The 11,850-nt window shown below is 35.9% G+C and overlaps 1 protein-coding gene across 2 annotated transcripts in view; it reads right to left on the reverse strand.

The window, feature by feature from the left end:
* Positions 1-9,189, reverse strand: part of PTPRQ (protein tyrosine phosphatase receptor type Q) — a 111,291-nt gene extending 102,102 nt beyond the window's left edge. For both annotated transcript variants that reach the window (XM_030003179.2, XM_030003178.2), the window contains exons 1-5: positions 9,034-9,189; positions 8,464-8,575; positions 7,413-7,639; positions 3,383-3,452; positions 1,082-1,281 (exon numbers count right to left, since the gene is read on the reverse strand). In XM_030003179.2, coding sequence (XP_029859039.1) covers positions 1,082-1,281; positions 3,383-3,452; positions 7,413-7,639; positions 8,464-8,575; positions 9,034-9,105 — 681 coding nt within the window. In that variant the 5' untranslated portion in view covers positions 9,106-9,189. The remainder of the gene's footprint in view (positions 1-1,081; positions 1,282-3,382; positions 3,453-7,412; positions 7,640-8,463; positions 8,576-9,033) is intronic.
* Between the last annotated feature and the right edge of the window lie 2,661 nt (positions 9,190-11,850).

An 11,850-nucleotide genomic window follows, 5' to 3' on the forward strand; every position in this document is an offset into this window, starting at 1 on the left:
ATCACGTATCTGTTATATGTAAATATGTGTATATACATATACAGCATACATATATCCATATATCATGGATAAGACCAGACAGGAGCTTCCTAATCCATACTGTCAGGAGAGACCTCTGAAAAAGTGCTAGACATTAGCATAACCAATGCTTATGATTCAGTAGGTGTCAGTGCTGAATTAAATCAGCCTGATGTTGGGAACCTTCACAATGCCTAAGATGATCTTCTAAATAAAATCTGAAACCAAAGTTCTGATAATTTTTGTCATTTAAAACTGCACTTTTCATTAAAGTACTAAGCCTAGCATCCTGGAAAAAAAAAAAAAAAAAAAGGAAAAAAAAGTTAGGCAACTTGACATCTGAGTAATCACAATACTCTGCTCAGAATACAGAGGAAAAGGAGAATAAATACTAGAAAAGAGAATCTTCTTCAAGAAATTCTGAAAGGTATACATTGGTTACAGGTCTGAATCCAATGAATAGTCAAAATTCAGAAACTTTTCAATGAATGCTTATTTTAAGAACAACTCAGACTAGAAATGTTTTTTTAAAAATCACTGCTAATCATGGGTCTTTTTAATTTTATATTAAAAGTACTTAAATAATGTTGAAATGTGATACACAGAATAAAGCACACATTTAAAGTATCAAAAGCATTATCATACTGCATATAAAATTAATATATTAACATTACTATATGTCTGCACTGATCAAAAAATCCCACCAATTCTTGCTTTTTCTACTTCACTGCTGTATAAAACAAAAATTAAAAAATTGAATGCTGAAAAAAAACCTCAAAATTATCTATTTCATTATTTTCTGTTAAAAGGATGCCAAATTGGACCTTTAACACTTTTACTTTGATTAAACTGAGCTTTTCAAGGAAAAGCATTCCATTTAAACTATTTTGAACAGAAAGGGTTTTCTTCAACCATTATATCCTGCCTTGAGCCTAAGTTTGTAAAGTATTTGGGATTGTTCTGAAAAGCAAGCCTCCAAATTTTTTATGCCTCAAAATTAAAATGTAAAATTATATTCTGTGGCTTGAGTCTATTTCTAATTTAAAAGATTTATAGCACTTACATTACATTTTGGTAACCTCCCAGACAGAAGGTCCTCTACTTTAACCAAGACATCTTTCACTACAATTCCAGTTCTTGCATGTTTCACACTAATCTTGAAACTAGTTATCTTTCCGTTTGGTTGCCGAGGGAGAAACCAGATCAGATTTACAGCTGAATAATTTAAGGCTTCAACTGTGAGATTCACTACTTTACCTGGAGCTTGAAAACAAAACAAACAAAAGCAGTGAGACATACTTTTCTTCTCAGCACTGGAAAAAACAAATACCCATTTCTTTTTTGTAATGTCATTTCTAGCTTCCAAACTCTGAAGCAAATAAATAACAACCATTCACAAACACATGTAAAGTAGCTGATATGCAACCAGCTGTCTTCCAATCTAGTTTAAGTGAGAAACATGATTATTTCAGTCTCATAGTAATATAGTAATTGGTTTGGTCAACTTAAAAATATTCTTCCTAGAAGCAACACATCTACTGTGACAGAAGTAGCAAATTTTTGCCTATTTTTGTTTGTTTAATGGCATATGATGGCACTGGGTGTTTTATTTCACTTTACCTGTGTCATCTTTTCAGTTGGATATAGATTTTTGGTAGCTTTAAATAGCTCAGTTTAATTTGAATATTCACTATTACTGCAGAAATAGTGTTTGTATCAGTGACAGTTTCCAGGGCCTTTTGTCAGAGCATGTGTATTAATCACAGCACAAAGGAATGGGATGCAGCATCTAAACGAGACTTTACATGCTATCTGAACTTTCCTGTGAAGTAGAGCACTGTGGCTTTCTCTTAGTCCTGTCTGCACGGCACGGTCAGCAGCAGGTTCCTGCAATAGCTAGCCTTAGTACTAAGGAGAAAAGGGTTATGCTGCCTTAAAAATATACAACTGTCCACAATTACAGAACTTCCACAGGTGAATTGAGACAGCTCCTCCAAGCCTCTTATTTAGTTTTTGCTTAGGCCCTGCTGAATCTTTTGCAGATCTTTCACCTCCTTCCCCCTCCTCCCAGACTACGGCCTTTATATTTAAATAATTATATATTCTGGCTAACTTTCCTGCTTTAAACTGCAGCTCTTCATGTTGATCAAGATGTTGGGCTTTCTTTAACCATCCAAGCAAGAGTTAAAAAAAAAAAAAAAAGTTGAGAAGGTAAAAGTATAAATGTACTATCAGCGACACATTAACTCTCACCTAGAATTTGAAGAAACCTTCCAATTACATTTATAATAAGGGATTTTAGCTTTAATAAAAATGTAAGCAGAAATGCATCAAAAAGTAAAAAGCTAATGTTCTCATATGGAGGAATGCTAGTGTTGTCCTCTGTCAAACATGAGTAAATAAAGCTCATGGAAATATGGTTTTCTACCAGCAATAATGTAGAAAGAATAGCGAAGAATAATGATTTTGCATAGCTCCACCTGGCAAGTCTACTAGTCCTTCTTATATTTGGTTTCATGAGTCATTGCATTATCTCAGAAATCTCATGCAGAGTGATGATTTCCTGCCATCAACTGAGATGTGGCACTCTGCAGTTTGCACAGCTACAGAAACCAACCAGGATTCCTAAACACAGAGGGACAGTCACCGCCACAACAGCACAAATTCTATATTCCACTGAGACTGGATCACCCTAGCGTAACTGGTCTGGTGCCAGCTCTTCAGCCAAGGCACAACTGCTCCTGGAGCACAAGCAAGACTGCAAACACCAAATTAATAAAGATTACGCAAATTCAGACTATATACTTACAATTTTTTAATCTTCAAAACCATCAAGTCAAATTTTCATTTCAGCCATGTACTATTTTTAAATTTTTTTTACTTCAGAATTAAGAAGTAAAAACTTAGTAAAATACATTCTGTGCTGGGCTTCTTAGAAAAGGCACTTGACTCCAGCACTAAACAAATATGGCTTGACATAAGTAGGCAATGCCAGAGCTGATCCCACAACAAAGTCTGTCTCCTAGGACTGCTGCAAGCAACAGCAGATGGGTCCACTTGATAGGTAGCTCTGCTCTCCTGTGACCTTGCTTTCTGGAAGCAGCCTACCTAGAAACTGGCATAGGAAAACCCCAACAGAAAGACTTTGCATATAAGAAACCCCCATGTGTGCACACTCTAAATGCTGTTACTAGCAAATAGGACAAATTGCACCTTTTCCACTGAGTGAAAGACTAAGAAAAGAATTAGGATTTTATTCTAAATGCATCAGAATTTGTTCAAGTATAAAATGTGCCATGGATACTTTATTTGAACAAATTAGAGCAGCTTTAATTAAAATAATTAGCAACTTTATTAAAATTACCACTTTCTGCAGTCTGAAAAAGAAAAGGATCGCTAAATACTCCAACACCAGCACTGTTCTCAGCAGCAACCTACAGGAAAAAAAAAAAGCCACATTGGAGAATCTATAGGATATATAGTTTCAGGGTGTGTGAAAATCTTAAGGATACACAGGGATTCACCTTCTAGCTTTAAACTATATATATACAAATGAACATGCCTTTATAGCTGTATTGTTTAATTTATACTCAACATTTAAATGTGAAAAAATAAAATGGAAAAATTATGAAACTGTGTAACAAATTGAGAAAACCACATGTGAATATCCACACTTCAAAAGTGCCGAGTCCCTGTTTTATGCTAAAGTCAACAGCAGGAATAACATCAGTAACATTCCTTTTCCTTACCACAACTCACTTAAACCAGCTTCCCCATTCCTATTTTACTCGTACTATAACTTAAAAGAGTAAAAGGGAAAATAGGTTCTCTTTTATTTCTTGAACTCCTGAAGGATAGCAAGAGCAGGTCAACCTCCCTCAGAGCAGAAACCCAAGGAAAGCATGTCTTTTGGCAGAAAGAAAACAGCTCAGGAAACTGTGGATACACATTGTGGTGGATGTCCTTCATTGCTCACAATCATAGCAGAGTCTTCCTGCAGAAGGGCAGTACATTGAGACTTTGGTAGAATTTATGGAGATAAACACAACAACAATGCTATTTGCTCTGTAATATACGACTTACTGACAATTCAAATCAGTGATGGGCTATGGCATGCAATACTTACAAAGAAAGAGGAATGAAGTCTGACTCCTTATTTTGAAAAAAAGTGACAGAGACAACAAAAGGAAAAACATGAGCAAAATTCCAGCAGTGGTGGTAAGAGATGTGTGAAAGAAGCAGCGAAGTGAAAATCTCTTCAGCAAGGTTAAAGTTGGCAGAATCATTCCCTCCTGCCAGTGTCAGGTAACAAAGTTATGGCAGTGGTGCTGACGGAGCTGACAGTGCAGACTGTGGGGAAAGTGGGGTGAGAAGGGGCAGATGTGCAAAACTACGTGTGGATCATAGTAGAAGTGGCGACAGCATGCAGGGGATAATGAAGGGCAAAGAAAGTGGAAGGAGCCAGGAGGTCAGAAGAAAAACTATTCTAATCACTTCTCAGGAATAAACTGTGCGTCTTTCAGAAGACTGTATAGCTGTTTCAACAAAAGCATTAAGCTACGGCAGACAAACTACAGCAAAGAAATATGAGGTAACATGGAAGACTTAACCTAGGATGTAAAGGGACATATATGCCTACAACCACTTCCCAAAGCAGTGCATGCTCTTCTTGTTGAAGGAGAACCTGTATCACTGGCCAGCTCCTTCCTAAGCCATACAAACACCCTCTCCCCATGCATGCACACCTCATGACTCCAGCCAGTCCTACCTACTTCTGTGTCACAGAGAGAACGACCTGAAACATCTTTAAGCATTGATGAATTCTACAGTAATTGCAACAGCTGAGGAAATTACCTGGAGATCTTCAGGGGGTTGACGGGCAATCAGAAAATTCTGACAGTATTAAAATTACATTATATAAACCTAAAGGTATGTCCTAACCTCATTTTTTGTTATCTCAACTCAAAGTAGGTATTGTAGAAAGAGTCCAGAAAGGAAAACCAGCATTAAGACAGACATGGAAACTCCTATTTCATATGTGTAGTTTCAAGAGAACTCAAAGTCACTGTGACATAAGTATGCAAAAATTTGCATGGTAAAGGTGTCATCTACACACACCAATTAGCTTTGAAGAGAAATCAGAATTAAATGCTTACACAATGTACTGTTAGCTTCTAGAGATCACTGCCACAAAGAGCCATTAGAGAAAAAATCTTGCAAACACTTAAAAAGGACAAGTTTACTATGCAGATAACAAAGTGCTATCCAAAGTTCAAGTAGCTGCAATTCACATTTGGAAGGACTATTAATTTTTATGCTTTGAAGTATGTTGCCGCTATTATGTAAGTTTAGAAAAAAGTCTTGAGTGCATATTTTTATAAACTTATCAATGATCAGATGTTCAAAATTGTCCATAGCTCTCCAACAGTTAACAAATTATCACTTCTAACTGCTATTTCTTTAAAAATGTTTTTTTCATTAGATGTAAAGAAATTAAGACTGGGCTGTTACAAACAGATTGGAAACCCATATTCAAAGCTTATAAGCTTTGTTGAACTGTACTGTCACATTATTTACCAGAAAGAATTTCACAACAGGACCAAGCCAGGTACCCTGAAACAATAAAGAATGTTCACCCATGCAAAAATCAAGAGCTACTTTTAAATGACACAACAGACTCCAAAAATTAACCAAAGAACCACAAGAAATTGCTCAAGAGAAGGAAAACATGTAATGTTTCTTTTTGGTCACATCTGTGAGGTAGAAAAAGTGTTTCCACCTGAGTCGTTATTGAATCCGTGAGGTTGCTCATGGGTCATGCGGTCAGGGCGCCCACCAAAGCAGTAGGTAACGTAACAACCCTTAGCTTGCCAACAGACTTTTATTCACTCATGAGAAAAGCCATGTGGTCCCTGCTAGACAGAGGTTGTTGGGTCACAAGTCGCTTTTCTGAGTCAAATTCTGCTCTAAGATCAATGTTTCAGGCACCATCAATGGGAAGGATTGCCTCTCATATATATAAACAAAGGGCAAATTATTGCTAAAACAAACGATTTAAAATGTCCCAGAGTTTTCCCAGGGAAGATTCATGTATGGAGCAAAGAATGGAATTTGCAAAACCTTTAATATTGAACCCCACACAAGTGCTACTGAGGTACTTAGAATTGCAAATTGAATTATCTTAATAACTTTTGTCTGAGGAGATTAATCTGCTTAGAGTCTAAGTGATAATACTTTTCTCAAACAGTAGCTGAACTTTTTTTGTGTTTTTTTGTTGTTTTGGTTTTTTTTAAACAGATGACTGGCAGCAGGAGATCAAAGGATAAACATTTCTCCAGCTGTGGATATACTGGCTTTTATCAGTATGGTCATCATGACTAGATTCACAGTGAGCAACTTTCCCCCAATGGCAGACATAACTATATTTTTACTTTCTTACACACATACTTTGTTACACACATACCACCTTTACAAAGAATCACTGCACAGTCCTATTCCTAGTCTGGTCAACTTCAATATTTTTTTATAGCTTTGCGCTATAGGAACATACATGATATGGAAAGAAGCAAATCAAACACATAATTTCATTTCATTCTTGATACTGAAAAGAAGCACGTCTCCAAGGTTCTTATGAAAGAGTAAGACAGGCGAAGAACTGCTTAGCAGATATTGCCAAGAGGACAGCAGTTTATTTCTGTCCACTCTGATCAGGAGTGCCTAATCTCAATGTAAACAAATTCCACATAGAGAAGTCATGAAAATACATGTACTGATTTTGGCAGTAGATATTCACTGTGAATATCTAGGCAATAAAATCTATGGAAAGGGAATGGAAAAGTATGACTTTTTTATTTCAGGAGATAACACCAACTAAAACTCCCAGCCTTAGGGAAACCAGGCTAAGGTGTTTACAGGCTACATCTAAACAGATATTCAGGCAGGAAAACTCCTTCTTAAACTAATTAAGTTTAAAATCAAAGAAAGAAGTATGTACCTACATGCTTTTCTGGATCTGGCTGAGATGATTTAGAAATCTATGTGTAATATCCAAAGGGCACCAGTGATTTGAAAGATTAAATCTCAACGCAGATGAAGAAGGGTTTAGATATTCTTGAAAATTCTACCCTTTGCTTTTTACTTTTTACAACAAATGCCATATGTCAATAAGAATATCAATAGAAGAAACTACATTTTAGTACAATTTTGGCTGGAAATTATTTAAAGTAGATTTAAAAATGACTACTGTAAACATATACCTGGCTAATATATTTTGTTATATGGCAACAGTAATTAGCAAGGTCCTTCAGAAAACACTATATGGAGCTACCATAAACTCACACAATTTACAATAATTCAGAATTCAAAATACTAAAAGGCATTCATGAAGCTTTTACCATAATTTCATAAGTTGTTCCAGGGTTAAGACTGGTAAGAAGAACTTCCAAACTATCTGGCTTTGTTGTGACCTGTGTATAAGCTGTTTGCATCCATGGGCAGACCTCTTTATATTTAACAATATAGGAGAGAATTCTCCCATTTGGATGCAGCGGCGTATTCCATGACAGCAGAATCCCAGCAGAGCCCACTCTTTCACCTGCGAGGAACGCAGGAGGCCCAGGATCTAAACAACAACAACAAAAAACAAACAAAAAAAAATTTTTTTTTTTTTTATATAAATGTATACACACACACACAAACACACACATATAAAACAGCTTTTAATTAAGTTTCCAGATAATGGAGACACCTTCACAGCTTCTATAAAGAAATTAAATCATCTGCCAGCATAAAACAGTAAAACTACTGAAAACTAACGTACTGTTGAATAAAAAGCTTTCTTCCTGGCTAGAGTCCTGTTACAAAAACAATTAAATAAATTTTGGAACACCAGGAACATTCTTCTGTAAGAATGTAAAAAATGTAATGCTCAAGATCTTCATGGACAAAACAGAGTTTAATGCCAATTTAATATTTGAGACATTCTAGCATGCTTAATTTCAGTTCCTTTCCCTAAAACCAATCAAAACCAAACTGCACTCTCTTACAAAACATGTCTGATATGGCTACATTTTTTTGAAATGTCTCCGAAGTCTACCACTATACATATAAAATGGGACATGGATATTTTCAAAAGCTTATAAATTGTTCTCCTTCATGGTTTTTTTTCCTTCTCTCTTTTTTTTTTTTTAAATAGCCAAGCTAATGGATGAATACAATTACAACTCCTACCCAGGGCTGCTTCTTAAAAATATCTGATACAGAAACTCTCATGCTCTCATAGAACACCTCAGTGTATTTTTTTATGGTTAAAGAAGATGAAAAACAAAAAAAAAAAGAATGTTCAAAACTGATTATCATTTCTCAGATACTACTGTGCACATAATAAATACAAAAAAGCATAGTTAAAAAAAATTAACAAAATTTCATCAGTCATTATTAACTCACTTGTCACATTTGTTGTCACTGTTCTACTTGCAGGTGAACTGTAGAGTGAAGAAGAAACTGAAGAAACTGTAACATTGTACGTTGTTCCAGGAATAGTATTAGAAAAATCAGCCTGAAATAGGACATAGATTTATTTAAGTCTTTCACCAAGAATTATGAAAATGAAAAAAAAAACCCCAAACCCAAAAGTTTAAGCATTGCATTACTAAAAGTGATCTGTTAATAAGCTTTTAGAAATACAACAGTATAAAACTATAGTTTACATCTGTTAGCTCCAGTACAGTATTTTGCCATCTTATTTAACTACCCTCCATAAGATTCGTATAACATTCAATATTAAAGAACAACAAAATTAACTATTAATTTTATCACAGAATCACCTATCAGTGTATCTATGAAGTTTTTCTGTATCATCATCATTATCAAAGTAAATATGAAGCATTATAAAATTCCTTTTTGAAATAATAAACACAAAAGCAGCCTGAAAAACTTACAAGTTTTTGATGCTTAAGATAGCCCATCTTTTGAAATAAACATAACAACTTTTTAGCAAGCATTTATGTACAATACCTGTATCTTTGCAGTTCCAATAAAAAACAAAAGCAAAACAACCAGAATAACCATTATTTCTGTTAATATCATTATATTTTCCAGACAGCAGAATCAAAAAGTGCTCCTATTTCTTTTTGATGGCTTAGCAGTGAAATGTTGCCTGCATTAATGATTTAAGCACAGATCTTCCTGGCAAGTACACAATTAATGAGCCTGTATTACTCAATAGCTCTGCTCTTCCTTTGTTAAACTATTCATGAACCCTTGGACGACTGGCTGTATCCTTCCAGCAGACTTAAAAAAAAAAAAAAAAAGTAAATTCACTACCTGTTGTTAGTTACCAAACTCTGGATGCTGAAATTTGCTCTCACCAATTTTTCATTAATACTTTCATATTCATATTTGCATTAAATAGCTAAGGAGTCAAGCTTGAATTCCTCATGAGCACAGTGCATAAAGAAAAGCTGGCCACGCAAGTCATGTAATAAAAACACATACTTGATACTCCCTAACTCCAAGATCTAGGATAACAACAGAACCATGATCAGGAATAAGATCCACATGAAATCTGTCTACATGTCCATACGGTAGTCTCCAATACAGTGAAAAAGAATATGATGAAACATTGAAGAACTTAAGTCCTTCTGGCTTTGCAGGTTCTGAAAGAGAATTGTGGAATATAAGACATTAACTTAAATAGCCCCCTTTACAAATATATTAGTAGTTACAACTGAATATAAAAGCATCCAAGAACAGTTTACCTGCTACTTGAAGGATAATTGCTAATTAGCCTGGATACAGCAGTATATTGTACTATAGTTGCTATACTCCCACTGAGACTTGGTTGATAATCTCCCAGCTATGCTGTGCAGACATTCCCATTCACAGAGAGCAAGCTCAAGTATCTCTGCCCAGTATTCAGTTAACAAAGAATCTCTGCACAGTCCTGGTGTTTCTGCTGTCCTCAACCTTAAAGTTAGCACTACTACTTTCATAACTAGTGCTACTTCACTCTTTTATACTTTCCATGTATTTAGAATCCCAGTAATTCCGTGAAGTCTAGTTAGCTAAGTCCCCAAAATTTAGATGTTTTACTCTTTTTTTTAAAGTCAAGTTTCCACCCACTCCTGTCACACCATCTCACTTTCTTCTGCTTCTAAATGCACATTTAAATCTGTATCATCCACTCTAAGCCTAATAATGAACCAGATTTTAGCTTCTTCAATAGGTCATTAAAACATTATCTACCTATAATATTGTATAATTTATCCACCTGTGCAATCCATAGCCATGTGCATCTATCTCCTTTCTACTTTGGAAATTACACACAGCTAACAGCTTTCCCTAAGCTTATCTCCCAGAGCAAGCCCAGTCAGTGATGCTATTCACCACGTTTCAGATTCACCACTACCCTTGCACTCAGTCCTTTGTCTGCCTTACTAACATGGATCTTCACAATTCAGACTAAATCGTCTAGTACTCCTTATACACTAATATCATACTGTGCAGTCTGAATATGATATCACTGCCATCCTGAAAGAGTTCCACTCCTTTCTTATTTCCTGTAAATCTGCTTACATTATATATCTTTCATGAACTCTTTACACTGACTATCCAAAATTGCAGAATAGTTTCAGATTACTCCAGTTTTGCCATCAAATAATCTATCTGAAATATTAATATATCCAAATATTACCTTTAGATTTTATATTCAGTCTGGATTTGCCTTATATGTATGATATTTAAATTGTTGTTTTATTTGAATACTAACAGAACAACAACAAAAAATATATGTGGAGGTGTGCAAGTGTAACTGAGAGCATAATTTCCTCCTTTTAGTATACTGTCCTAGTTTCAGCTGGGATAGAGTTAACTGTCTTCCTAGTAGCTGGTACGGTGCTATGTTTTGAGTTCAGTATGTGAAGAATGTTGATAACACTGATGTTTTGAGTTGTTGCTAGTAGTGTTTAGACTAATGTCAAGGATTTTTCAGCTTCTCATGCCCAGCCAGCGAGAAAGCTGGAGGGGCACAAGGAGTTGGCACAGGACACAGCCAGGGCACCTGACCCAAACTGGCTAACGGGGTATTCCATACCATGTGACGTCCCATCCAGTATAGGAACTGGGAAGTGGGGGCAGGGAATCGCCGCTCGGGGACTAGCTGGGTGTCGGTCGGCGGGTGGTGAGCAATTGCACTGCGCATCATTTGTACATTCCAATCCTTTCATTATTGCTGTTGTCATTTTATTAGTGTTATCATTATCATTATTCGTTTCTTCTTTTCTGTTCTATTAAACTGTTCTTATCTCAACCCGTGGGTTTTGCTTCTTTTTCCCGATTTTCTCCCCCATCCCACTGGGGGTGGGGGGGGAGTGAGTGAGCAGCTGCGTGGTGCTTAGTTGCTGGCTGGGGTTAAACCACGACATATACTTTTATGAATTTTAAGTCCTACTGCTATCATCAGTACTATTATTTCCATGGATCTCAACTTCCTTTAAAGCTGGATTTTTTGCTCTAGAGGTCTTTTTATACAGACCCATGATTAATCTCTGAGTGTACAATCATCACAATACTGAAGACCTCTCTTTACCTCAGTTGAATTACTTCTGACTCAGCAGTAGAAGAGAGCATAAAAATGTCCTCATGGAAAGAGAAATTTAGTGCCATGAAGCTAATGCTCTTTCGAGTATTAGCCCATGACTAAGAATTACCCTTCCCACTGACGCTGAAAAAAAGCCTCACTTCTACCTTTCTGCAGATTTAACCACATTATCAGGGAACGTATATGTGAGTGTGGTTCACTCGAGCCTCATTGCACCTGCTCTTCTACAGTTC

This window comes from Aquila chrysaetos, chromosome 26, assembly GCF_900496995.4.
Source record: "Aquila chrysaetos chrysaetos chromosome 26, bAquChr1.4, whole genome shotgun sequence".
Taxonomy (NCBI): domain Eukaryota; kingdom Metazoa; phylum Chordata; class Aves; order Accipitriformes; family Accipitridae; genus Aquila; species Aquila chrysaetos.